Source organism: Symphodus melops, assembly GCF_947650265.1.
Source record: "Symphodus melops genome assembly, chromosome: 15".
Taxonomy (NCBI): Eukaryota; Metazoa; Chordata; class Actinopteri; order Labriformes; family Labridae; genus Symphodus; species Symphodus melops.
In genome coordinates, this window is record NC_136705.1 from 2,654,837 (window position 1) to 2,682,613 (window position 27,777).

General features: G+C 42.5%; 5 protein-coding genes across 9 annotated transcripts; 3 read left to right on the forward strand and 2 right to left on the reverse strand.

Moving 5' to 3' along the window:
* The first annotated feature begins 1,524 nt into the window (after positions 1-1,524).
* fam83ha (family with sequence similarity 83 member Ha) lies at positions 1,525-9,827 on the forward strand. 3 transcript variants are annotated; one of them, XM_079362394.1, is made up of 7 exons: positions 1,525-1,709; positions 2,072-2,248; positions 3,263-3,707; positions 4,540-4,704; positions 5,123-5,247; positions 5,378-9,275; positions 9,384-9,827. In XM_079362394.1, the coding sequence occupies exons 3-7, from the start codon at positions 3,264-3,266 to the stop codon at positions 9,393-9,395; spliced, it is 4,644 nt and encodes a 1,547-aa protein (XP_079218520.1). In that variant the 5' UTR covers positions 1,525-1,709; positions 2,072-2,248; position 3,263; the 3' UTR covers positions 9,396-9,827. The 3 variants fall into 3 exon arrangements, with proteins under 3 accessions (XP_079218520.1, XP_079218521.1, XP_079218522.1); XM_079362395.1 differs by lacking the exons at positions 1,525-1,709; positions 2,072-2,248 and adding an exon at positions 2,383-2,505; XM_079362396.1 differs by lacking the exons at positions 1,525-1,709; positions 2,072-2,248 and adding an exon at positions 2,533-2,747.
* A 1,071-nt stretch (positions 9,828-10,898) lies between these two features.
* On the forward strand, positions 10,899-13,281 carry LOC306835731 (androgen-dependent TFPI-regulating protein). Its single transcript, XM_079362444.1, has 5 exons — positions 10,899-11,266; positions 11,374-11,499; positions 11,594-11,695; positions 11,784-11,899; positions 12,721-13,281. Exons 1-5 carry the CDS (start codon positions 11,114-11,116, stop codon positions 12,908-12,910), a joined length of 687 nt encoding a protein of 228 aa, XP_079218570.1. The 5' UTR covers positions 10,899-11,113; the 3' UTR covers positions 12,911-13,281.
* Positions 13,282-13,378: 97 nt separating this feature from the next.
* On the reverse strand, positions 13,379-16,120 carry LOC306835737 (uncharacterized protein). Of its 2 annotated transcripts, XR_013780681.1 has the most exons (6): positions 16,032-16,120; positions 14,518-14,592; positions 14,383-14,436; positions 14,231-14,278; positions 13,908-14,115; positions 13,379-13,680 (listed from the first exon to the last, which is right to left on the reverse strand). XR_013780681.1 is itself a non-coding variant. In XM_079362450.1 (5 exons), the coding sequence occupies exons 1-5, from the start codon at positions 15,806-15,808 to the stop codon at positions 13,561-13,563; spliced, it is 303 nt and encodes a 100-aa protein (XP_079218576.1). In that variant the 5' UTR covers positions 15,809-15,869; the 3' UTR covers positions 13,379-13,560. The 2 variants fall into 2 exon arrangements, 1 of the variants encoding a protein (XP_079218576.1); XM_079362450.1 differs by lacking the exons at positions 13,908-14,115; positions 16,032-16,120 and adding an exon at positions 15,803-15,869.
* On the forward strand, positions 15,415-25,787 carry herc4 (HECT and RLD domain containing E3 ubiquitin protein ligase 4). 2 transcript variants are annotated; one of them, XM_079362412.1, is made up of 24 exons: positions 15,415-15,640; positions 16,233-16,515; positions 16,647-16,806; positions 16,888-16,964; positions 17,097-17,318; positions 17,430-17,525; positions 17,667-17,793; positions 17,907-18,061; positions 20,048-20,124; positions 20,632-20,747; positions 20,832-20,891; positions 21,717-21,828; positions 21,926-22,115; positions 22,325-22,497; positions 22,585-22,704; positions 22,801-22,899; positions 22,988-23,155; positions 23,351-23,494; positions 23,965-24,131; positions 24,224-24,290; positions 24,368-24,450; positions 24,628-24,811; positions 24,901-25,003; positions 25,087-25,787. In XM_079362412.1, exons 2-24 carry the CDS (start codon positions 16,257-16,259, stop codon positions 25,293-25,295), a joined length of 3,168 nt encoding a protein of 1,055 aa, XP_079218538.1. In that variant the 5' UTR covers positions 15,415-15,640; positions 16,233-16,256; the 3' UTR covers positions 25,296-25,787. The 2 variants fall into 2 exon arrangements, with proteins under 2 accessions (XP_079218538.1, XP_079218539.1); XM_079362413.1 differs by having other exon boundaries at positions 16,271-16,515.
* A 51-nt stretch (positions 25,788-25,838) lies between these two features.
* LOC306835736 (cytochrome c oxidase subunit 5B, mitochondrial-like) lies at positions 25,839-27,133 on the reverse strand. The gene is made up of 4 exons (XM_079362449.1): positions 26,884-27,133; positions 26,375-26,445; positions 26,136-26,235; positions 25,839-26,039 (listed from the first exon to the last, which is right to left on the reverse strand). The coding sequence occupies exons 1-4, from the start codon at positions 27,008-27,010 to the stop codon at positions 25,927-25,929; spliced, it is 411 nt and encodes a 136-aa protein (XP_079218575.1). The 5' UTR covers positions 27,011-27,133; the 3' UTR covers positions 25,839-25,926.
* Between the last annotated feature and the right edge of the window lie 644 nt (positions 27,134-27,777).

Sequence of the window (27,777 nt, forward strand, 5' to 3'; positions counted from 1 at the left end):
GTAAAAACGTACACATTCACACATATACACTGTCATATAAACACAAACACACACATTCAAACATTCACACACTCATGAACATACACACACACAATCATATAAACACGCACACACTCATAAACACATAAACACACAGATACACACTTATATAATCACACATTCATATAAACACACATTCATATAAACACAAACACACACTCATAAACACACAGATACACATTTATATAAACACACATATACACTGTCATATAAACACACATACACACTCATTCAAACATTCACACACTCATAAACACAAACTCATATAAACACGCACACACTCATAAACACAAACTCATATAAACACGCACACACTCATAAACACAAACTTATATAAACACACACATACACACTCATAAATACACATTCAAATAAACACACATACATAATTATATAAACACACTTATACACACTCGTAATCACACAAATACACACTTATTTAAACACATGTACACACTTGTGTGTACGGAGAAGAGAAGGGGACCAAGCACAGACCCTTGAGTCCGTAGAATTCATAAAATGTGTATTTTTGACTACATTTTGTCGGAACAACTAAATTTTAAAATTCTTTGTTTTAATTTCCTCTTAACCCAACCGTCTTCAGAGACAGGCTGCGAGACTTCTAAAGAAAGACGTTCCTCGTTTATTTGTATGAATGAATTTTTTTTTTAAAGTGTTGCCTTAATTTGTTTTACGCTTGGAAAATTCATTTAACAAGGAACAGATTTGGAAAAGTCATGCACATGTATTTTAAATATCTTATATATTATAAATATCTTATTATTTTTCATATCAACCCAAAAATGAATGTACATCATAGTTAATGTTGGGGCGCTGGTGGTGCAGAGTGCATTTAAATCCCCTCTCTCTTTCTCCCTTATTTCCACCTCTATCCACTTTCATATCTCTCCTATAAAGGCACAACTAAAGCCTAAAAATAAAACATTAAAATCGTTAGTGTAAGAAAGGACCGTATGAAATATGTACTTAACTTTTCTTCAAATAACTCAATAAAAAAAAAAGATGGCGAACCAAAGCCACACTGCCTTTGGTCATTGTGGGCAGAACTGTACCGATGATGTATTGGAGGAAGGAACATCCTGACAAGGGGTCTTGTGGACTGCAGACAGATATTGATTAAACTTGCAGTGATACCACAGGCCCCACCTTCACATGTTTAAGTGACATCACGATGATGTCATCAAACTTGTTGTCCAGATGTTCCTGTTTCACTTTCCATTTCAAGAAGAGCCAGACCAGCTTCCCCAAGAAGTTCAAGGACGTTCAAGGTCATTCTGGACTGCTCAGACGTCGTTTCGGTCCTCGTCCCACGAAGTTCCAGGATGTACTGCAGGACACAAAACAATAGGCCTGGAAACACATCCTGTGAGCACATCAGGACATCCGCCATTAGCCCCACCACCAAACTCTAAACTGTGTGTCCTCCTCCTGCCCCCCCCCCCCCCCCCTGCCCCCCCCTCTCCTCCTCCGTGGAGTTCATTTTCTATTTTTGTTCTCAAAAATGAGTGAAGCAACCAAAAAAGGAAAACTTCTCTGTAATCTCTCTCTCTGTCCTTCAAAATGAAAACACACTGATTCTTGTCAGGCGCCTGTGGCAGCTGTGAGAAGGAGAAGTAGGAACAAGAGGAGAGAGGAGGGGGAACAGAGAAGTAATAGGAGAAGTATAACTATATATTTATATTCAGATTTTTCCCAATAAAGATCAACAATAGGTAACAAATTATGATTAATTAATAATTACTATAATTATCAACAGGAGCAGCCTAATGAGTCATTAATCATCTGATGACAGAAGTTGACTCAGATAACAGTCAGAGTCAAACAGAGACAAACCGCCTCTAATACACCATAACACTCTGCTCCTGTGTGTGTGTGTGTGTCTCTCTCTCTCTTCCTCTCTCTCTCTCTTCCCCTCTCTCTCTCTCTCTCTCTCTCTCTCTCTCTTCCCCTCTCTCTCTCTCTCTCTCTCTCCCTCCCCCTATCTATCTCTGTCTCTCCAACATGCCTGCAGCATGATGAAACAAACTGGTTTATCTGGTGACGAAAAGGTGAAGAAACACCTCGTTTTCGTCGAGTTTCCCACCTGGACGAGGAGGAGCGCGAGACAGCGAGTGTTAGAAAGTCGATGAAGATGTGGAGTCTGAACTTTGACCACCGGAGAAGAGTTTGACGAGTTAACGGGAGCCGGGTAAGCCCAATCCAGCGTCGCTTTCCGGGGTGAAGTTTACCTGTTTATAGAAAGGCTTCAGGTGTTGTCAGGGTCGGGGGGGGGGGGGGGGGGGGGGGGGGGTGTTTGGGGGTTTGGGGTTGATTCTGGGTTTTTACTCGTGAACAGTTTGACACTTTAAAATGTTCGGTTTGACCCATTTAAACGTGAACAAGTGAACGTCACGCCCTCGGTCTCGGTTTAACGGGACGAAGTTTCCGTTTCTGACGGTAATCTCGGTGTGTGCGCGCGTGCGCCCGTGCGCGCGTGTGTGTTTGTTTTATCAGCAGCTGTTTGATTTCAGACACGCACGCGCACACAGCGGATTGTTTATTGTTTGTGTTGGGTCAGTGAGCTGTTCAAAACAGTTTATAAAGTTATGAAGTTTATATAAGTGTGTCGAGTCGGTATAAATTAAACTAAGCTTCATATGAAGTTAGAAATGTTTGTACAGCGAGCCACACCCGTAAGTGTTCCTGAGGTTAGTTTCTCTGACGTCACCCTGCAACAGACAAAGAATTTAACCCTATAATGACTGAATTTAACCCACTGATGTTAACGTCTGTTATTTGTGTTTCAAATTGCCCAAGGATGAATTTGTGTGTTTGTTGTCTGTCTGAAACTCTGTCACTTGTGTTGCTGCTTGTTTTGTCCAGGACAGTCTTAAAGAAGTTTGTTTTTTATTCCTGGTTAAATCAAACAGGTAGTTTTAAACAAATAAAAGTTTAGCTTCGTGGTAGTCGGCCGTCCCTCAGTCAAGATCCGTCTCTGCCATCAGCTCTACTGATGGACTCGTTTCGCAGCAGCCTCTACCATCAGTGTGTGAATGTGAATGAATGGATGACTTTATGCTGTCCATAAAATATTTGTAGGTCTAATTTGTCTGTTTTTCAGAATCCCACAGCAGTACCAGATTATAATTATTATCACATTTTATTATTATTATTGTTATAATCATGTTATACGTGTTTCTGTTGACCCTGCCCCCCCCTGCAGGATGGCGCGGCGCTCTCAGTGCTCCTCTGCGGGGGACAATCCTCTGGACCCAAACTACCTCCCCCCTCATTACCGGGAGGAGTATCGGCTAGCAGTGGACGCGTTGGTGGAGGAAGACCTGGAAGGGTACTACGAGTTCCTTCTCAAAGCAGATGTGGTGGACTTCCTGTCATCGGCGGAGATTGAGTACATTCAGCGGTCGGTCAGAGGGCCGCAGTATGGCGAGCACCCCGAACAGCGTTTCCTGGAGGAGGTGAGAGACGGCTCCTCAGACACGTACTGGCCCCTGCACTCTGACCTGGATGCCCCGGGTCTGGACCTTGGATGGCCTCAGATTCATCCCTTCATCGGACCCACTGAGGTCACAACACTGGTCAACCCTCCCGAGCCTGATATGCCGAGCATCAAGGAGCAAGCGAGGCGACTCATCAAGAACGCCACACAGGTGAGAAATTAAATCTGACTGTTTGTTTTCATGTTTACTTTTTTTTTTAGCATCATGATTATAATTTATAACACTACTAAAGGTTGGGGGTTCAATCCCCAGCTCCTGCAGCTACATGTCTGACGTATCCTTGAGCAAGACACATAACTCTAAGATTGGTGAATGGTAATGGACTTGAGCTTGTATTGTGCTTTTCTAGACTTTTGACTATTCAAAGCAGGTCACACCTACACATTCACTCCTCCCTCAATGATCACCGCCCGTAGCACTCGTCCCCATCATGATGAAGTCCCTAACCCTAACCCAGACTTCCCCCCACATTTGGCCCGCACCAGTTTGCTTGCTGTCCTAGTCTGCAGTGCCTTCGACTGGAAGTCCCTGTCGAGAGTAGTGAGGACGGTGGGAAAATCATCAGGACTTCACTTCCTCCCATCCAAGAGATTGTGAAAACTGGCTGTCTGACCAGCAAAGACACCAACCTACAGTGTTCTCGCTGCTGGACTCAGGAAAGACGTTCAAAGCAGAACAGCTTCTTCATACAGGCCCTTTAGACTATTGAACACAAAAAATTGATCCCTCCATCCCCCAACAAGCCCTCTACCATCAGGGTGTGAATGTGTTGGTATGGCCTGTGGGGTAAAAGCACTTTGAATAGTCAGAAGACTAGAAACGAAATATAAAAGCTCAATTGTTGTTTTTTTCTGGTTCATTCTATAAAAAGAGAACGGACAAAGTGTCATTGAAATGTTGTTTGTTTGAACGAAGGTTGGATGCCTGAATGATTGACACGCTGTTGCTTCCATGTTTTTTTTTTATGGCGTTTCCGTTTCAGGTGGTTGCTATAGCGATGGACGTGTTTACCGACGTCGACATATTTGCGGACATTCTCACCGCTGCCATGAGGAATGTTGCCGTGTACGTTCTGTTAGACAAAGAGAACGTACACCACTTTGTCAACATGGTGTCAAACTGCAGGGTCGACCTGAGCAGCATCCAGGTGAGCTCATACACAGGTACACTCAGTTATCATTCGTCCAGGTGAGTTCATACACAGGTATTGATTTTGTATACTGTTTAAAGACTGGATTAAATGTTTGATTGATTGATCACCGTGTGATGAGCTTGCTCTAAATAAAATGTAAGTTCAGGTAATTTCATTGGCTCTGATGGAGGTTTCCTTCAGTTCAAAGTGACGTGAGGAAACATTTGTCTCTCATGTCGACGTTATTAAAGAGGAATCGGACAGTTTAAAGTTTTCCATTGATAAGAATCACTTTAGAAAGCAGCCATTTTCTGTCCCACGTGTATCCGTGCTGATGCTTGTAAAATTCTGCCACCTAGCTTCCAGCACAAACATAACAGGATGCTGAACATTTATCACACAGTATTTATAATATCGAATGTGTCTTTTTCAGTCCCTGCGTGTGAGAACCGTCTCTGGCATCACGTATCACTGCCGCTCAGGGAAATCCTTCAGTGGTCAGATGATTGATCGCTTCCTGCTGACGGACTGTCGGGCTGTGCTGAGTGGGAACTATAGGTGATTCTGAGAGAGTCGTCAGAAGAGACACACGTCACATATTGATTTTTTTATCAATAATAGATTGTTTTATACACGATTGGTTCTAAAAAATCTTTATATTATTGAACAGCTATTTTTCTCTTCCTAGCTACATGTGGTCGTTTGAGAAACTCCACCGCTGTATGGCGCACCTGTTCTTCGGACAGCTCGTCTCAACCTTCGATGAAGAGTTTCGCATTCTGTTCGCACAGTCTGAGCCGCTGATGATCGACAACATGCTGCCTCCAGTGGAAGACCTAAGTCATTTACAAAAGAGGAAGTTCTCATGTGAAAGACCTTTACTGTACAGAGAGCCAAAGAAATATCAGTCACTGGATACGGCTCACCCAGACGAATGGGCAAGACATTCCCATGATGACCGAACCGATTGGAGAATGATGCCTCATAAACGACAGGAAGTCCCATATGGCCCGCCTGATGCCTACGGCAGATTCTTGCCGCAGCAGTCAGGCATTGATCCGCCTTTTGATCAATGTCCCTCCAGGATAGCAATGATGGAAAATCCTGCCTTCAAACGTCACAGTTATGCCGAAGGCGTCCACGGTCGGTACTCGTCCCCAAACTTACAGCCACAGGGGGCGCCAGAACTTGAGGACCATGGCCACCAGTTTCACAGGGGGCAGCAGCCTCATCCAGATTACAGCAGCTATGATCGCTTCTGGAACCAAGACTTTAATTCAGCAGATCAATACTCTGAACTAGGTTTACCTCAAGAGGCAGAGAGACATGAAAACTTTGACCCTGTTCTAAACTACTTATCATCGACTAGAAATGCAGACTTTGAGCGGGGCTCAGAGAAAATACCCCCTGTAGATGATTTACAGTTTAGCTCATCACGACCCAGTAGGCTGAGTTTAGGCCAGCCGTATGCCTGCCAGACATCCCCTACCCCCTCAAACCAAAGTGATCAGAAGCATTTTTTCTTGGAGCCAAGCAGCAACCGAAAGGATCCTTCGGTGAAACGAGGGCTGAGAAACTGGAGGATCAGCTCGTTCCTCAGTGCTCATGATAATCCAGGAGATGATGGACTGCCATCGGCTCCATCTAATGCATCAGATCCTTTTGAGGGTCCCTCTGACTCAAGTCAACAAACAGCATCAGGAATAGATTTAGCTGTCCCTAAAATCCCTAATGTCAGAGAGTTCAAGATTCCCGCGTTACCCAGGACCAGTCAGATGCCAAGTTACGCTAAAACCACAGCAAGAGAGCAGCCAAAGATAGCACCTGACCAAGCAACTGCAGCAGAATACAAATCGACCCCAACTCCGTCAGAATCATCATCCACCACTGAAGGGGAGAAAATGGAGGAGGTGGAGCCAAAGTCAACCAGAACTATTCAAAGGGAGGAGTCGTTCCGGAGGAAGCACAATGCAGCCGTTCAAAGGAGCTCCAGGTTAAGATCTTCTCTGATATTCAGCTCTCTGGACCAACAGAATACAGCTCAAGATAAGGAAACGACTCCAGGCCAACAGGATGAGGACAACGACAAAAATGAGGCAGACCTGAAAAAACTACCATACATGTCTCAGGTTTTTGGACAAAGGAGGTCAACTGCGAGAGAGCCTTTTGAATGGAGCCGTTTCTTAAAGTCCTCCACCTTTGATAATTCTGCCACAGACACACCCAAAGCAGACAATGGAGATGGTAAAACAGATGATAAAGACTCTGAAAGAGACGAGCATTCAAAGGATCTTCCACAGAAGCCTGATGGTGAACAGTCATCTCAGCCAGCGTCTGTGGATCCAATGAACTCCGCCGAACTCCTCAGCACGCTTTCCAAGAGTTCAGAGCCTGAGGGGCCAAAAACTGATCAACCTGTTCAACCTCAGAAACCTCTGTTCACTGCTCCTGTTTATGTAGACATGAATGATCCTGATAAGAGGCTCATGTTTTTCAAAGAGTTGGCAGCAAAACGCAAAGCGGAGAAGGCTGCAGAAGCTAAGGTTTCCATAAGTAAACCCGCAAATGATATCGCTGTGAACAAGGAGCAAGATGCACCAAAAGAACGCTCAGAGGAGAAGTCTGAAACGTCATTATCTCAGTGTTTATTAGAAAATGCTGCTGCAAAGGATGCTGGGAAAACAGAATCCTCAAAGTTCATCAGTCAGGGTTCAGATCAGTCCAACGCGGAGGAAAGACCCCAAAGCCCCAGAAGTGAAGAATACAGAAATGTTACAGATCCAGAGAAGAATGAACCAAAGAACAGCCAATCAGAGTCCTCGCTGCATATTTCTGCAGAAACAGGAACACCTGAGGGAAAAGAAGGAAAGCTGTCCAATTCTGCCGAGTGTGAGAGGGGCCCCGTTCACCCCTCCACACCCGACATTCCTGTTCCTTCTGTAGCACATGGAAGTGATGAAACACACCTGGATTCTACCTCACAGGATTGCAGTCCCCTCACATGTTCACAGAAGATCCCATCATCCTGGGAAAACCATACCAGACCTGTACATAGCTGGACCTCAGAGTCTGGTTCTGGTTCTGGATCTGCTCCTCTTTCCACTCCAGCTAAAACTGAACCTCTTTACTTCCCTCCAGAAGACTCGCACTCCACTTCCAAGTTTTCGGCCCTGAATGGAAAAGAAGATGTCAACCCCTCAGCTTCTTCTATCAGCCAATCACAGACCGAGTTGACTGAAAATCGTTTACATCCTGTTTCCACGTTAACGTCGATGACCGTCGATAACGATGTCCCTGAATCACAAACTGAAAATTCACCAGAACAAGCAGCTCCTCCCTCTGAACTCCACCTGACACCTGCAACACCTGTACCTCAAACAGTGTCAGCTTCTCCTCCTCTGACTGACACTGTTTTAACCACTGAGGACGGACAGACACAAAGACCCTCCGATTATTTCTCTCTGCTTACGTCAGACTCCGACCAAACTCCAAGCAAAGAAACTTCTAGACCAACTGAGTCTGACCTGCTTTATAAAACACCTGAATCTGAACCTTCATCTACAGCCCCTATAGAGTCACCTGTACCTCCATCTACAGCCTCTTCAGAGTCACCTGTACCTCCATCTACAGCCTCTTCACCTGAGTCACCTGTACCTTCGTTTACAGCTGCTTCAGAGTCACCTGTACCTTCGTTTACAGCCCCTGCAGAGTCACCTGTACCTTCATCTACAGCCCCTTCACCTGAGTCACCTGTACCTTTGTCTACAGCCCCTGCAGAGTCACCTGTACCTTCGTTTACAGCCCCTTCACCTGAGTCACCTGTACCTCCATCTACAGCTTCTTCACCTGAGTCACCTGTACCTCCATCTACAGCTTCTTCACCTGAGTCACCTGTACCTTCGTTTACAGCCCCTTCACCTGAGTCACCTGTACCTTCATCTACAGCCTCTTCACCTGAGTCACCTGTACCTTCGTCTACAGCCCTTGAAGAGTCACCTGTACCTTCATCTACAGCCTCTTCACCTGAGTCACCTGTACCTTCGTCTACAGCCCCTGCAGAGTCACCTGTACCTGCTGTAAAGGGGTACACAAACAGTCAGAATGAAGTCAGCATCAAGTCTGAAGTGTCTGATTGTGATGAGAAGAAAACTGAATGTTCAGATGTCACAATCGACAGTCATAAAACCACCGATCAGGTCTGCAGCGGGACAACAAGTGAGGATGGAGAAGTGACATCACAGGAAGTGGTTCCTCTATCACATCAGTCCAAGCAGCAGAAATCGCCTCAGTCTCGATACCACTCGTCCACCGCCAACGTGCTCTCAAGCAGCAATCTGAGAGACGACACCAAGCTGCTTCTGGAGCAAATTTCTGCAAACAGCCAAAGCAGGAACGAGGCGACCAAAGAGTCTGCGGTCACCGATGACGACAAAGAAGACAAGGCCGACAAAAAAGTAAAAAGAGACCAAAGCAAAGGAATCCGGACCCTCAGCCGAGGACCGCCAAAGTCCAGCCAGGAACGTGATAAACTGTTGGAGAGGATTGAGAGCATGAGGAAGGAGAGGAAAGTTTACAGTCGTTTTGAGGTAAGAACGTATTCACTTCCTACAGTCTAAATAAATGTGTAATATGAACAGCATGATATGTTAGTGTACTCGTGTTTATAAAGTTAACTTTGTGTGTGATTTTTACAGATGGCACCTTGAAAGGATCTAAAGAGAAGAGGACAAAGAGTGCAGACGCTGCATTGAGACAAGTTGTGATTGGACGCAGTTTAATGGAAAGTGCTGGTTTCACTGTGAGACGCTTTTTTTACAGACTGCAGGGGAACGCCCGATGATCAACAGCCTGACGGTCAGGAAATAAAAGTCTCACCTACAGACTTTTGTATTTTGATATACACAAACTAATCCTAACTTCATACTTTGATGTGTTAGTGAGACAAATATTCATTTAGTGTGCTTATCAAACTTTCTTTCTTAGTTTTAATCAAACTGGAGACAAAGTGAGAATCATCTTTTTATTATTTTATTTTAGTATCACCATGTTGTCACAAAGTGAACGTTTGTTTGAATGTGTATGTTAAAAAGCTTTTATTTTGAAACATCACCAAATTGTCAATAAAATCTCTGACACAGGTAATGTATCCGTTTACTCAACAAGGGAACTTTCACTCATTCATATCACCCAGAAGTTTGAACCAGGCTGTAAGCATGTTCATTCCTGCTGTAAAAAAAACCGGCTTTTTGAATGGGTGTATATGTGACTTCCTGTGCATCTGCAGCCAGCCTCTAGTGGACACTCGACGAACTGCAGGATTTTACACTGTTTTTCCAACACTGGAGGTTGCTGCTTGCCTGAGACTCACAATCATACACACATCTGTCTTCTTGCACCACCTGCAGGTGAAAAGTGTTATTACCATTCAGCAAATTCTTTAAATGCCACTCAAATGAACACCTGCTAAAAATAAACAAAATAAAATAAAAATATGACTTAAATTAGTTCAGGCAGTACAAGTGAACTCCATAGAGAGACTGTCGGTCCCTCACCCTGCGACAAACTGGCCGGCTGGGCCGTAGGTCACAACCAGTCTCCTCTTCCAGTCTCTAACACAGTGGAGATAATCATATGTTGTATGTTGTTATGTTAGCTCTGAGACTCTAAAACAGAGGTGAAGTTGTTCCAGATATAAAGAGATGTCTTAGTTTTTATCCTCTGCTGACCATCGTTAATAAGCGAAGCAACATGGCAACATTTAGCAAAGTCACAGTGACACGACAAACGTCCTTTTAAGAGGCAGAAATCCTGGAAAAAAAACAGAATAATTATGAACAGCCAACTCCCAAAACTGTGCTTTATTTTAGAAATGAGCTCAGGAGCTCCCAGGAAAAGATGTGGTTATCTCTCTCCCCTTTTCTCTCTCTCTCTCTCTGCCTTCATGTCTTATTACTGCATGTCACTATCTTCTCTCCTCTCCTTTTTCTGAGAGCTCCTGAGCTCTCTGAGGTTCCTCGGGACTGTTGGTGAGGATGGCCTGCCCAAACAAAGCAGTATCGCTGTAATGAGGAGTTGCACTTATTTATCATAATGTAGTATCATTTAATATAGTCCAATATTATACAATATTTGCTCATCGGTGCGTCTGCTGGAAACTTTGATCCTCGTGGGATAATCTGACCGAGGGTCATGTGCTGCTGCATGTCGTTATGAAAGCGTAAAAATGTCCATTTCAAACAGTTGGCCTCTTGTCTGCACGCCACTTTGCCTCCACATTAAATTCTTCATAAGCTTGTTCTGCAATTCACTAATCTCTAAAGACCCGAGAGACCCGAGAGACTGAGGAAGGACTCCGAGAGACTCTGAGAGGGTTGGAGAGTTTTGAGTGGGAAACAATCAAAGTCAACGTTGGTGTAAGTTCACAATGTCTTTAAAAGTGAGGAAGCTGTTTCACGTCTCCATATTCGCGTGGTACGTCTTCGTGGTGAAGAGTCTGGCAGCAAAGGATGGAGAACAGTTGCCTCCAGGAATCTTTGTGTACGGGGGACCCTGGAAATACCTGACCTTCCTGAACCTGGTGAGAACACTTATTAGACCTGTATATTATCATTATAGATGTTAATAACTCATCAGTATATTATTATTATAGATATATGACATAAATTAATATATTTGATGTCTCAGTTGTTGCAGATGGTTTTTTTTGGACTCGCTGCTCTGAACGATTTTCAGCACGGTAAGAATCCGGGCCGTTTTCTGACCACGTGTAAAGATCTGCTCTTCTCCATCTTCGTGTTTCCTGTCGGCATGGTGAGAAACGTTTTAATCAGAGTTTAATCCAATCACAGCAGAAAGAGAGGTGAGTTCACGTCATCTGCTTATTTGTTTGTGTTTGCTTGTTCAGTTTGTCGTCCTTCTCTTCTGGACCATCTTTGCTTTTGACAGAGAGTTAGTTTACCCAGCGACCATCGACGCCTTCTTCCCCCCGTGGATTAACCACGCCATGGTCTGCGTTTCACACCAACATATCAACCAATATATTCATAATGATGTGATAAAAGACTGAACCTGATGAGATCGCTCTGTGTCCTCAGCACACGTTTGTCTTTCCGGTGTTACTTGGAGAAGTCCTGCTGCAGTCTCATGAATACCCACAGAGGAAACTCGCACTGACGGCGTTAACAGCTGTGGGCGTGGCTTATTTATTCTGGTGAGTGTGCAGTTAAAATATAACCTCATCAGGACCAATTAGGAGAAACATGATCAACAATTGCTTGCTGACATTGTTAATTATTGGTTGGTGGTGTGTTAGCGATTAGTTCAAAGCTCTTCTCCGACACTGTTGATTGGAGAGTTGACCTCCAAGCATCTGAAACTCCGCCCACATTGCCTGTTTTCTTTCTATCTGTCTGTTACAGTGTGTAAGAAAACTAGGAAGTGGAGCCATTTTTAGTCTAACTGAAACAAAAAAAAAAGGGCAAACAAAAGCTACGCCAGCTTCAGCTTCAAATCTAACTCTGATCTCTGAGTTGATTTACCCTCAGCTGGGAAACTCTCCATTTTTGGTCCCAGATCAGTAAGTTCATTTTGTGTTCAGCGCTCGCACCATGATAAGAAAAATCCAACATTAATGGAGCCCCAATACTACGATTCACCATGGCAACAGGTGACAAAAAGAGATACTTCTTGAAATATGATCTACTGCGGCTCAGTATGTAGATTTGTTGTCTCTCAACCGGAAGGTCGAGGGTTCGATGTGTCCTTGGGCAAGACACTTAACCCCGCCTTGCTCCCGCTGCTGCGTCGGCCGAGTGTGAATGAATTTGTTACTTATACTGCATGGCAACCACTGCCATCAGTGTGTGAATGTAGGTGTGACATGCAGTGTTAAAGCGCTTTGAGCAGTCGGAAAACTAGAAAAGCGATATTTAAACTCAAGTCCATTTACAGACACACAATGACAAAACACTGACATTGACATGCATACATATAGATACTGACAGTGTCTCTCCCTCTGAACTTGCCCTGCAGGATTGTGTGGGTGTACCTGTCGGTCGGGGTTTGGGTCTACCCCCTCCTTGGGCGTTTCAGCTCAGCCGGTCTGGTCTTCTTCTTCTTCTTCAACATGTCTGTGGTGGCGTCGCTTTACGAGCTCGGAGACAAACTGAACGTCCTCGTGTGGAGACAGAGACGTGGCGTTAAATCCAGAGAAGAGGAGTGATGTTTTTTTAACCCGGGTGTCTGTGACACGATGTCAACATACCGCTGTTTATTTAGCTCAACAGCTCATAAAATATTAAATCATTCATTCATAAGAACAACACCCTAAAAACAAGATTACCAACATCTAACACCATCCACTACCTCACCTGTGTCAGTTAAGATCCACTTCCTCAGTTAGGCATCTCTACAACCTCATTTTGAGCTACCACCATGTGTTTCTGTCTGCAGGGCCCTGCTCTCATGTCCTTTTATGGCCATCAGAGGGCGGTTACCTAACTGGGAACAACATGCACACGCTTTCAACTCACGAAGACAAGGAGACAAGAACACAGCTGTGAATAAGTTATTACAGAACACGTTAGTGAATCTGACGGAGAGTCTCCTTAGATCTTCTGAAGAACCTTAAATCTTCTGAAGAACAAGCTTGTCAGTGTGTGAAGAGTTAATTTATACCAAAACAATGACAATGTTTGAAAGACTTTTTAATATTAAGAGCATTTTGTGAACACATAGACATTTAAAAACATGTAAACATTGAGAGGCATCAAATCTCAAACAGTCAGTTTTTTTCAATAAAGTGCATTTGTCTCCATCCGTTCCGTCATCTTGTTCCTGTGTTAATCTTCATCAAGCCATCATTAGTTTAATTCATCCATCTGTCAGTAGGTCTCGGTAACCCTTCAGGTGCTGGAGATAATTAGGATCAGCGTCGACCAAACCGAGCGCGAGGATCCGAGCCAACAGCTGAATGTCTTCTTCACTCAGATCCTTCAAAAGAAGACCACACAGATATGTCATTTAACATTAACTGCTTGATCTTTAAAGGAGCTGTGACACCTAGTGTTTAAAATGGGTATTGCAGTATAACTTGAAAACATCGGAAAGCGTTGTCTCCCCCTTTATTAGAAACATGCAGAGGCTTTTTAGCTCGGGTACAATCACTTCTATCTGAAGCAGTTCCACTGCCCGCTTCCATCGCTGCAACACCTGTTCACCTGATAACTGCTCTCATATCTGGCAAACCCAGGGGCGTCCAAAACGGCCTTCAAAGCCCCGCCTACCTTCTCTGGTCCAAACAAATCCAGAGCATTCAGGAGCAGAATCTAAAGTTAGAAGGAGGACATACTGGCTGCTGCTTTGTTGTCAGAGAAGCTTCAACACAGCAGGTTTCCTTCATGTCTGATCACAGAGGAAGATCACTCTCTACACATATGAAAATACCACTTTTTGCTGTTTTTATATAATAAATATAACATTGATTATATTTGTTTTACAGTTTTGTTCACTGCTGGCTGTAAACCAGATTTTCTTTACTCACCTTGTAGGCAGAGAACTCTGTGAGCGCTGATCTTTGAGTTTTATTTCCCTTTAAAGAAATCATCAGAGAAAATCACGGTTTGTTTCTGTGCCTTTAGGGAGGATTTCAATCTTTAAAACACACAGAAGAGATATGCTGTCGACTTCTCTCACCTCTTTGAGTCCTTTTGAGAAACACATGATGATGAAGAGGAGGCCGACGATAATCTGAGTTTGAAAAAAAACAACAACCCAAATTTAACAAATATATTACAGGACGTGAAAAATGTGAAGAAACGTGATACTCACTCCCATGAGGTACAACATGTGTGTCTCTGATTCTGTCCCTCCAGCTCTGACGAATTGGTGAAGGAAGCGTTGAGTCTGTTTGCACGGGGGAATAAACGGGTAAGAAACAGGACAAGTGAATCATGAGGAGAAAGAGAAAAGAAGAACCAGCAGAACAGGAAACACAACATTTCGTCATAGACCATCATCAGGACAGAAAACACGTCTGCAGAGACAAGCATCGACATATCAAAGTATTCAGTGTTTATGACTGTATGAAGTGTTTCAAATGTAATCATGGAAAGATAAAAAAAAACAGTTTATATTCAACTTTACATAATCTGTTCACAAAAAAAATTCAAGTGAATAAAGAACAACTATAGACATGATTGAAAACTAATGTCTGATGTCCTCTGGTTCAGCTCCACTGAGTTAAAAAAGAAGCCAAAGTTATTTTTATTGTCCATTGTTTTAAACTTCTATAAGGGAATAAACTTAAAAAAATAGATCTACTAAAGTAGCCTACAGGATATTGTGCAAAAAGATGCACAAAAAAACAAAACCAGATACAACAAATATATGGACATTAAATCAGCATTTAAAGGAATATAAGGCACGTTAGTGGAAGACTTGCTTTTGTATTTTAAATTTCCTTTTTGGGTAAGTAGAAATGTGACAGCAGATTTGCGCATGCGCGGTGGCACCCCATCTAGAACCTTGTCGATGCGTCTCGACGTTTCTTCACGCTTACGTAAAGTTTTAATTTAAGCCTCAAAACACGGTTACACTTCCGGTTACATTAATGACATTTCAAATTAAGGTCAACACAGTTTCGATTTAACGCAACAAATTATGCCACGCACGTTTAAATAACGTCATTACGTCATTTATACTTTTATTTGCGTGTCGGTGACAGAAGGAAGCTTCTCAATGCGTTTTTTGGAAACACAAACACAAAAGAGAACTTTATTTCGAAAGGACAGAGCGGAAGTTGAGAGTGTCGTGATGCTAACTTCCTGCTGATGACAGTATGGAGGAGCTAAGTGTTTCTAAGTAGCTGCCGGTTGAATTTGGATTTAAAATAATGAAACAACGAGCCGTTTCTTCTTTTTTAAAGTGTGAACAGATAAACTGAAGACAGTTGGTAAGATTAATCTGAACCGATTCACGTTTCACACGTTTTAAACTTGTTTAAAGACTCACGGTTTATAAAGTTCAGAGATAGCGGTGCACTACATCATATTAAACAGCATTAAACACGATTAAATAAGACGAGCAATAACATTCACAGCTGAGATCTGTTTACCTTCATATTAGCTGTTAGCTTCTTTTCAATGTGAGCCTGCTAACTGCTCAAACTGGTAGCTTTAGTGCTCGTTAACATAACTAATATATATACACACACACGCACACAAACACACATCTATATATCTATATCTATATATATATATATATATATATATACATATATAGCACGTGTCCAACATTTAATCCCTCTGATACCTGGACAGATGTTATTAACCCTTCATATTTACCTGGACAGGTGTTATTGTATCACTACCATAACTGTGATCTACAAATGTTAATCCCTCTGATTTACCTGGACAGGTGTTATTAATCCCTCTGATTTACCTGGACAGATGTCCTGAATCCTTCTGATTTACCTCGACAGGTGTTATTAATCCCTCTGATTTACCTGGACAGATGTTATTAACCCTTCATATTTACCTGGACAGGTGTTATCACTACCATGACTATAAATGTGCTCTGTCAGTCGTGAGCAGGACGCTAAGATGCTGTGTTGGGGAAACGCTTCGTATGGTCAGCTCGGTTTGGGGGGAATCGATGAGGAGATCGTCGTCGAGCCTCGAAGGTGTGAATTCTTTCATGGAAAGTGTGTGCGGGATGTTGGGTGTGGCCACAGACACACAGCCTTCCTATTGGAGGATGGGACAGTTTACACCTGCGGCTGCAACGACTTGGGACAGCTGGGACACGACAAGACCAGAAAGAAACCAGGTGAGTAATTTAATGTACTGTGACTCAGATCATCTTCAGCTTCATTGTGTAAAGGTGTACCTTTGTCTTCCTCGGAGCAGGTATACACTCAGATCTTCATCGTGTAAAGGTGTACCTTTTGTCTTCCTCAGAACAGGTGGTGGCTCTGGATGCTCAGGTCATCGTGGTGTTGGCGTGCGGACAGTCGCACACACTCGCTGTGAACGATAAAGGTCAGGTGTTCTCGTGGGGTTTGGGCTCAGACGGACAGGTGGGCCTGAATAACTTTGAGGAATGTGTTCGCGTGCCTCGGTGAGTTTGCTGAAGAGGTTTATGATTTGAATTTTTAAATGTGATGATGTCACCACCTCACCTGTCTCTGTGAATCATCAGGAACGTTAGGAGTCTGTCAGACGTCCAGGTCGCTCAGGTAGCCTGCGGGTTCTGGCACTCGCTGGCTCTGTCGAGAGGTAGGTAAACCTTTCCTTCATTTATTCACTTATTCTTTCATCGTTCACTCGTTTATATATCGTTCACTTATTCGTACTAATGATTCACTCGTTTATCCCTGAGTCTCTCGTCCATGTCTTGTGTATCTACAGGGGGTCAGGTGTTCTCGTGGGGTCAAAACCGGTTTGGTCAGCTCGGTTTGGGATCAAATGGACAAAGTATTTCCACGCCTCAGGTCATCCAGTCTCTGCACGGCGTTCCTTTCGCTCAGATAGCAGCAGGGGGCGCTCACAGCTTCGCCCTTACTCTGTCGGGCGGCGTGTTCGGGTGGGGGCGCAACAAGTTTGGTCAGCTCGGATTAAACGATACTAACGGTGAGTGCTTAACCTTTGACCTCTATATTATAAATATGTATTCATATGATCATTATTAAAAGAAACAGATATTTATGGATTATTTTTGATTTACTGGTGTTTTTCTTTCAGATCGCTGTTTTCCGACTCAGTTGAAATCGCTTCGCTCTCAGAGAGTAATCTACGTCTCGTGTGGTGAGGATCACACGGGCGTGCTCACTAAGTTAAGTTTTCACTCTTACTCTGATTGGACGAGATCCATTCATGATTTAATTAAAACTTTATTTTTCTTTACTTTCGTACATTAACGATAACAAGAATAAAAACAAATGCTAACAGACTTCCCCGTGCTGCGTCATTCACAGGAAGGAGGCGTCTTTACGTTTGGAGCGGGAGGATACGGGCAGCTCGGACATAACTCCACCAACCATGAGATCAACCCCAGGAAGGTGTTTGAGCTGATGGGAAACGTGGTCACTCAGATTTCATGTGGAAGGTAGAGATGATCGTGACCTCTGATTTCACCCGGATCAAAGGTTGTAGGTCAAAGTAATAATAATCAGAGTCACAAGTTGAGATTTCTCTGACTTTATGTCTGTGCACTTGAAGGCAGCACACCTTGTCGTTCACGCCGTCTTTGGGAAAGATGGACTCATTTGGACTCGGGGGGAACGGGCAGCTTGGCACTCGCTCTACCTGCAACAGAAAAAGCCCCGCCCCCGTCAAAGGGCCCTGGGTGTCCTCGCTTGCTTATACAGATTCAGGTGAGTTTTGCATCAAGCTACATGATGAGAGCTTGAATGCATAAAAAAATCTGTTTCGAATTCCTTTCAACTTTAAAACACACAAATGAAACGGTAAAAACAAACAGCTTCAGTTTCTCACCTGGCATATCGTATATGTCTTAGTCCGGAGAGTGATTACCTGTAACCACATCAGCATGGCGTGAAGAGGATTATAGGATCTGAGCATGTAAATTCTATCTAAATTAATTCTACATTTACCCAAACTGATTCTATATCTATCCAAACTGATTCTATATATACTGATTCTATATCTATCCAAATTGATTCTATATCTACCCAAACTGATTCTATATATACTGATTTCTATATCTATCCAAACTGATTCTATATATACTGATTTCTATATCTATCCAAACTGATTCTATATATACTGATTTCTATATCTATCCAAACTGATTCTATATATACTGATTTCTATATCTATCCAAACTGATTCTATATCGACCCAAACTGATTCTATATATACTGATTTCTATATCTATCCAAACTGATTCTATATATACTGATTCTATATCTGCCCAAACTGATTCTATATCGACCCAAACTGATTCTATATATACTGATTTCTATATCTATCCAAACTGATTCTATATATACTGATTTCTATATCTATCCAAACTGATTCTATATCGACCCAAACTGATTCTATATATACTGATTTCTATATCTATCCAAACTGATTCTATATATACTGATTCTATATCTGCCCAAACTGATTCTATATCGACCCAAACTGATTCTATATATACTGATTCTATATCTACCCAAACTGATTCTATATCTATCCAAACTGATTCTATATCTATCCAAACTGATTCTATATATACTGATTTCTATATCTATCCAAACTGATTCTATATCTATCCAAACTGATTCTATATCTATCCAAACTGATTCTATATCTATCCAAACTGATTCTATATATACTGATTTCTATATCTCTCCAAACTGATTCTATATCTATCCAAACTGATTCTATATATACTGATTTCTATATCTATCCAAACTGATTCTATATATACTGATTTCTATATCTATCCAAACTGATTCTATATATACTGATTTCTATATCTATCCAAACTGATTCTATATATACTGATTCTATATCGACCCAAACTGATTCTATATATACTGATTCTATATCGACCCAAACTGATTCTATATATACTGATTCTATATCTGCCCAAACTCATTCTATATCTATCCAAACTGATTCTATATCTATCCAAACTGATTCTATATCTATCCAAACTGATTCTATATATACTGATTTCTATATCTCTCCAAACTGATTCTATATCTATCCAAACTGATTCTATATATACTGATTTCTATATCTATCCAAACTGATTCTATATATACTGATTTCTATATCTATCCAAACTGATTCTATATATACTGATTTCTATATCTATCCAAACTGATTCTATATATACTGATTCTATATCGACCCAAACTGATTCTATATATACTGATTCTATATCGACCCAAACTGATTCTATATATACTGATTCTATATCTGCCCAAACTCATTCTATATCTATCCAAACTGATTCTATATCTATCCAAACTGATTCTATATCTACCCAAACTGATTCTATATCTATCCATTTCCATCGTTGACTGGATAATCGGAATCTTACGAAGGCTCTTGTTGTCACTGAGCTAGTCTTTTGGCGTGATGCTGCGGCGCCTGTACGGCAGCCTGTAGTGTCCCGGGTTTCAAAGGCTGCGAGTGTATTTCAAACTGTCCCAGAAGAAAGATGCCCTTACTCTCTCCCAGCGGCCCCTGTGCTTCTTGATGCTTTCTGCTAACCCTAACTGTTGAAATGATCCCTGCCCTAAGAAGGATAGGGATCATTTGAAAATGTTAAAACAGCTGATCTGTTTAAAGTCATAACTGTATTTATTTACACGCAGTCTTTATTTCTCTGTTTTGTGCAGATTCAGAGTTGGGGTGTTATGTGAAGAGGATTTACGCTGGAGGAGACCAAAGCTTTGCTCATTATCGCACCGCCAATGTAAGCTAACGACTTTAATATCAGAGCTGGATCCTCTGTTTATCTCTTTGACCACTTAAATACAGTGTTGCCAACTCGTGAGGAAGGAAAGTAGCGATTGGCTGTTCTGAAATCCTATGAAGGACGTCATCGCCTAATTTGCATAGTTGACCTTTTGTAAGGTTATTGGAGAGAAAAAGAGTGAGTAACAAAATCAAAATAAATATGTTTAGAGCTACAAATGAATTTTCCCTTGTTGATTCTTTGTTTTTGTTTTTATTTTGCCATTGAAATAGGCTGTCACTTCTTAAAAAAAAAAAAAAAGTTTCTAGATTAGCTTTTTGCTGAAAAAAGTCGCCAAGAGGATTTTGAAAGTTGCCAGATTTTGCGAGACAATCGCCAGTTTGGCAACACTGCCTGAATATCAGAGACCTTTTGATCTCTATGAACACTTTGACATCAGAGATCTGTGTCCTCTGTTTGCTGTCTTTAAATCTCTCTTTGTGTTATTTGATATTTTGAACGCAGAACTTTGAAGACGTGATGATCAAAGATCCAAACAGGAACATCTGCTGCTTGAATGAAGAAATAATTCAAAGATGGTTGAGCCATTCATCGGGCCGGCTGCCTTCAGAAGTGTCAAAGTAAGCCGATCACATCATTGATCGTTCGTATTTGACGTTGATTGACGGATGTTATTCTGATTGTTGTTGCTGTTTTCTTTTCAGTGAGATCGACCTCATGTTCTCGTCAGCTAGCTGCCTGAACGGATCTTTTTTATCATCCAGGTAAAATGTTTCTGTCCTCAGTGTGTTCGTCTGTACAGCTAACAAACTCCAAGAGACGAGCTGTATTGTCAGGTTGAATAGGAAGCTTCAGTAAGATCTGGATCACGGTTACTCCAGCACTTTAAACTGGGCTGCTTCTTTTACCGTCAAATCAGCTTGTTGTTGCATAAAAGCTCGACATGCATTCGCTGCTTAAAGTTTTGTCCTCAGTGTTTGTGTCTGTACGTGAAGGTTTAAATCAGGGGGGTCCAAAGTGCAGCCTGGGGCCCATTTGAGGCCCTTGAGGGGATTTTTTTGGGACCCTCTGACCTCTACAATTTTTTTTATTAACTACGAAAATGAACCTTTTGCATATTTTTTACAAACAAGCAGACGTTTAATAACCTGAGCCAAATACAGAAAGCTTTAAAAAAAAAAAAAAAAAACACATTACAGGCTTAAATCTGAGGAAAACAGAAAAGATAAAAAATCAACCTAAAAATCCTTACTTTAAAAAAAAAAAAAAAAAAAAAAGAACAAAATAGTTTCTCACAGTAATTAGTTATTGTGTTTTTATGTTATTTTTGTAAAGGTCAAAACACAAAGTTTCTTTCAGTATTATTAAAAAAAAAAAAAACCTGTGGCCTGCCAGAAATTCTAACATGATAAGTTTGGCCCACAAGAAAAAAAAGTTTGGACACGAGTGATTTAAATAAAGCAAAGCGCCAATTACAGGGTGCTATCAACCTGGCAAAGACAGTTACATATGAGTGTACAAAGAGACGTTCTAGCTGTTTATCTTCAGCAGCTTTTTATATGAAATGAATGTTTGTGTTTTCTTCACAGTCATCCGGATCACTTCAGTACCAGCAGGAAGTGTTCTGGTGTGGACATGAACACCGCTCGCCTCCTGTTTCACAGATTGATCACACCTGATCACCCAGAGATCAGTCAGCAGGTAGACATCACCTCACCCACCCTGTTATCAGAGAATCACACGTTTTATTTCACCACTGTAGACCTGAAAATGAAACGTCTTTATGTTTACGCGTCAGATAGCTGCCAGTCTGGAGAAGAACCTGATTCCCAGATTGAGCAGTTCTCCTCCTGACATCGAAGCTCTGAGACTTTTCCTCACGCTGCCTGAATGTCCTCTCTTCAGCGACCGTAAAAATTACATCACCATCACCATCCCCTTCGCCAAATCGCTGCTGAGCCTGAAAGACGCTCCGCTAAAGGTGCTCGGTACGAAGAACGATGAATTTTTCTGCTTTCCATCAGGGTTCTTGTTTTCCTTTTATTCAAGTTCTCTGAATTACTTTTTGTACTCTTTATCGAATCTTATTAGTAATTTCTTCATCTCTTATTTATGTTTTTCACTCTGCTTTTTTTTTTTTTTTTTTTAAAGTGCGTCGTCTGTCGTCTCCTGACCCTCTGTTTGTGTCTGAACACAGGTCACTGGTGGTCGACGTTGGAGCCCCCCGTCTTCCAGCGGCTCGTGGAGTTATATAAGGAGGTGGTAGTTTATCTGCTTCAGATGCAAAGAGTCGGGATTCCTTCAGCAGAGCAAAGAATCTTCACCTGTTTCCTCGACACGTCGCTGCGCCTGCTCGAGATTCTGCACACCGTAAAAACTCAAAACATTTAGACAACAATCTGAAACATGACATTAAAAAGAAAAAAAAGTAAACATCAGTTTTTCATGTCGCTGCAGGTGAACGAGCGAGAGGGACACATCATCCAGTATGATAAATTTTACATCCACGAGTTGGACGAGCTGATGGACATTCGTAACGACTACGTCAGGTGGATTCAGAGGCAGATGTATCCCATGGTGCGTCTGCTCTTGAACTTCTTATTTTTTGGTTTGTTGGTGTGTAACTAAATGATTGATGAATCACGCTCTCTGGATCGTTTACTTCTGTCTCAGGGTCAGGACAGCGGGGTGACTCTGTGCAGGTTTCCGTTTGTGTTTGACGCTCAGGCGAAGACGACGCTGCTGCAGACGGACGCAGTGATCCAGATGCAGGTGATTGGTTTCAGACTCTTGACCGTCGTATCAGTAAAATCATTTCAGCGTCTCTTTTCATTGTATTAAATGTGTGTGGTTTTTCAAGATGGCGGTGGATCAGGCTCAGATGCAGAACTTCAGCTCCATGTTCCTGCCAGCCGTCGAGTCGGTGAACCCGTGTCTTATCCTGATTGTCCGGAGGGAGAACATCGTGGGAGACACAATGGAGGTCCTCGGGAAGTCCAAGAACGTGGACTACAAAAAACCCCTGAAGGTACAATCCTCTTTCCATAAAGTCCAGCGTATGATGGAAATGTTCAGATTGAGAAATTCTCTTTATACCTGATCACCATCACCTGATTTATATCTGATCACCATCACCTGATTTATATCTGATCACCATCACCTGATTTATACTTCATCTGTTAATCTGATGGCGGCAGGTGATCTGTTAATCTGACCTTGACAGGTGATATTTGTGGGGGAGGAGGCGGTCGATGCAGGCGGGGTGAGAAAGGAGTTTTTTCTGCTCATCATGAAGGAGCTGCTGGATCCTAAATATGGGATGTTTCGTTACCACGACGACTCCAGACTCATCTGGTTTTCAAACAAGGTACTGACAAATTCTTCTTTCTTCAAAATGACTTATATTGAATCATGTGGAGCCTCCAACTGGATCCAGACTGGGCTCACTTTAAAGTCCAACTGGATCCAGACTGGGCTCACTTTAAAGTCCAACTGGATCCAGACTGGGCTCACTTTAAAGTCAAACTGGATTCAGACTGGGCTCACTTTAAAGTCCAACTGGATCCAGACTGGGCTCACTTTAAAGTCCAACTGGATCCAGACTGGGCTCACTTTAAAGTCCGACTGGATCCAGACTGGGCTCACTTTAAAGTCCGACTGGATCCAGACTGGGCTCATTTTAAAGTCCAACTGGATCCAGACTGGGCTCATTTTTCTGGATCCTGTGCAGCTGGTTCAAAGGTTATAACTCCTACAGATGAAGAACCTGAAGTGTCATCTTAACGTGCTGCGATCGTCTAAACGTTCAGTATTTCTGTCTCTGTCTCTGTCCTGCAGACGTTTGAGGACATCGACCTGTTCAATCTGATCGGGGTCATCTGCGGTCTGGCCATCTATAATTTCACCATCGTGGAGCTGAACTTTCCCGTGGCCCTTTACAAGAAGCTGCTGAAGAAGAAGCCCACACTGGATGACCTGAAAGAGTTGCAGCCCGACGTGGGAAGGTCAGAGGACGCGTGTTTTATTCAGAGATGCAGATGAACAAACACAAACGGCGTTAATAAAAAAAAAAAAAATCTGTCTTCTATTTAACCAGGAGTCTGCAGCAGCTGTTGGACTACCCAGAAGACGACCTGGAGGAGACGTTCTGCCTGAACTTCACTGTAAGAAAAGTCGACATGAATACTAAAGAGGCATCGCAATGTTTGTCTCATTATTCAAACGTGAACTGTTTCTGCAGATCACAGAAGACAACTACGGCGCCACGGAGGTGCTGGAACTCGTCCCAAACGGCGAAAACATCAACGTGAATAAATCCAACAGGTCAAATCTGAACTTTTTATTTCTGTCCAATCAGCAGAATCATTCTTTGTGTAGCTTTACGTGTTGAACAGCTTTAATCAAACTCATGAACGCACCTTGAACCTCATCCAGCCTGAAGACGACAAGATGAGATTATTTCAACGTTTATGTTGACGCTCGCCGTTTTCCCTCCTGCAGGCAGGACTTTGTCGAGGCGTACATCGACTACGTGTTCAACACTTCAGTGGCTCCGCTGTTTGAATGTTTCTACGCCGGTTTCCATAAAGTCTGCGGCGGGAAAGTTCTTGAACTCTTCCAGCCAAACGAACTGCAGGCCATGGTGATCGGAAACACCAACTACGACTGGAAGGAGCTCCAAAAGGTCTCGTCTTAAAAAAACACACCCGTTTCTTCTTCATGGTGGACGGTGATTCGTCTGCGTTTCTGAATTCAAACGATCTCTCTCCTCAGAGCACCGAATACAAAGGCGAGTACTGGGCGGACCACCCCACCATCAGACTCTTCTGGGACGTCTTCCATGACCTTCCTTTAGAGAAGAAGAAACAGTTTCTGTGTAAGTGACGCCTCCCACTCTCACTTCCTTACTCAGACACCTTTTATGAAGATCTGTGTGTGTGTGTGTGTGTGTGCTCTCAGTGTTTCTCACAGGAAGTGACCGCATTCCCATCCTGGGCATGAAGAGCCTGAAGCTCGTGATCCAGCCCACAGGTGGAGGAGAGCAGTACCTACCTGTCGCTCACACCTGCTTCAACCTGCTCGACCTGCCAAAGTACACGAGCACACGAACTCTGAGGGAGAAACTTTTACACGCCATCGATCACAATCAGGGCTTCAATCTGGCCTGAGAATTTTTAAAACACACCACGAATGTTCAAGTTTAGGATGAAAGAGGAGGACGAGGAGACGCCACACTGAGGACGAGGGGACGCCACACAAGTTAAATACAGACTGAGGACGAGGGGAGACGACACAAAAGACAAGGAGCGGACATGACAGACAAATGACGTTGTTTTAAGAGTCGGAGGACAGACTGCCGTGTTTGCTTCTCTTCATGCGAGGAGATAAAATATGATGTATCAGGACCACAGCTGCACAGATCATGTCATAGCGAGACGTTTCTGTTGGATCTGTCCGTCAATAAGAATCTGAAACTTAAAAAAAAAAAAAAAAAAAGATTCTGACAGAAACATCCCGTTCATGACTTGTCTGATCAGAGTTTGTGCTTCATGATGACTCGACTGTTTGAGTGTGCGTGAGACGCGTGTGCTGGCTGTAAGCCTTAAAAAAAAAAAAGCGAAGTCAGAGTGCAGCCGCTGACATTAAATCTGGTTGAAACGGAGACTGATGTGTTTATTTTGAAATGATCAAACATGAAAAAGTACAGAGAGGAAGGTCAGGGAAAACTTTAATGAGAAGCTGTCAGACAGTACTCTGAGTGACCATCAGGGGGCGATATACACGTCTGTGAGTTTGTCTTTAATGAGGGAGCTCGTGATGGACGAGTTGATAATAAGACCCGCAGGAGGGACATCGCTCAGCGCCCCCTTCGTGCAGCCAGAACCAGACGATGGCCGTGTTGTCCTCCTCACCTGGACACAAAAATCAAAAAAAAAAGATTACTGAGTGGAATGGTCGTCCCCGCCTCGTCCATCCTGACACATCCGTTTGACACGCTCGCCACTCACACAGACAACCGACCAGCCGCTTGTTTCCGATGGACGGGACGATGTGCGGCTCGTCTCGGGTTCCTGCGTACTCTTTGGGCTTCAGCATGCTGTACGGGTCCTTTCACCAAGACAGAAATAGAACAAATCTTTAATACATGTTAAAGATCACATGATGTCCAATAATTAAAAATTGTAATAAATAGAAAAGCATATTTTATAAATTAATAAATTCTTTCACATGATTCAGTGAAAGATACCTTTCCGTGTTTGAGCGCCTGCAGAGCGCGGCGCTCCAGCCCGGTCGCCTGCTCCTCATCTGTAGGTACTCCTGAAACCAAAGAGCACAGGTGTCTTGTCTTCATCAGCTTTACAAATAAAGTTTCAATTTTGATTCATCAGGAGTGACGCAGATTGGAGTCATTAAGCCCCTCCCACAAACCACGACAGGACGCGTCCGTTAAAACCCAGGTGACCTTTCCATATTAAAGTCACATTTTTAATACAAACTAAGTTTTAATGAACATGAGTAAAAAAAATAAATCAAAAAACTGAATCATCTTCAGAGGCAAGCAGTGCGCTGACGTCACAGAGCTAAAAATAACCATCATAAAAAGTGCAGATTAAAAACTAAAAACACCGATTATAATGTTAAAAACAAGATCTGCTCTTTTTAATCAACATTTATATAAGTTCAATTTATTAATATACCTTGTTAAGTTGAATTTAATGTCAATATAAAGTTGATGTCCGACATAAACACACTGACCTTTCAGCGTCGACAGGAAACGCGGCAGCGCTCGCGCGGACACGTTGTTGCTCCTCAGCTGGAAGGTTGCACGAGCTGCTCTGACTGCTGCATAAGGTCGGAGAAGAAGCAGGGCGCGTGCAGCCATGGTGTCTAACTTTCAGGTGAAGTTTACCGAGAATGACCCCGAAATGATCAGCTGGCCTCGTGTGACCCGGACAGTGTCTGACTGACAGGCTGACGGACCAATCAGAGCGGACCTGAGGCTGAGTTCACCAATCACAGCGGGAGGGTCAGGTGATTAACTCAGTTTAAGAAAACGGACATAAAATTATTACAAACTGTAAATATGAAACAGATGTGATGTGTTATTAAATTCAAAGAGGGAACACAAAAAAGGCGAATTAAAATAAAATAACAGGATTCAAATGTTATTTCAATGTACATAAATAAAATATGACATATCTATAAATATAAGTAAATATTTTGAACGTTTCTTTATTAACCCTCTTCTGCCCACCCGACTGCTTCACGTTTTGTCCTCTGGGCTCAAAACTGTCCCCGTCTGGTTTGACTATAATATAAAGTAACTCATTGATGATAAGGTCAGCTGACTTCAGGTGGACCTTAAAATCAAAATAAATTTTTGAGAACATAATTAATAAACTAATTAACTTTTAATTTATTTACAAAATAAACAGTCAAAGAAAATAGTTTGAATATATCAAAAAGGTGTGAGGGTAGAGTAGTTTCTAAAGAAGCACTCCTATTTATTTATATCTGGGGGGGAAAAGTACACAAAAATAAAAATAGACGCCTTCAGCGTGTGGAGCTCTGTCAACATCTGGTGGACAATAAAAGGCAACTACATTTCAAATTTAACTACAGCCTGGTGAGACTCACTCGGCCTGCAGG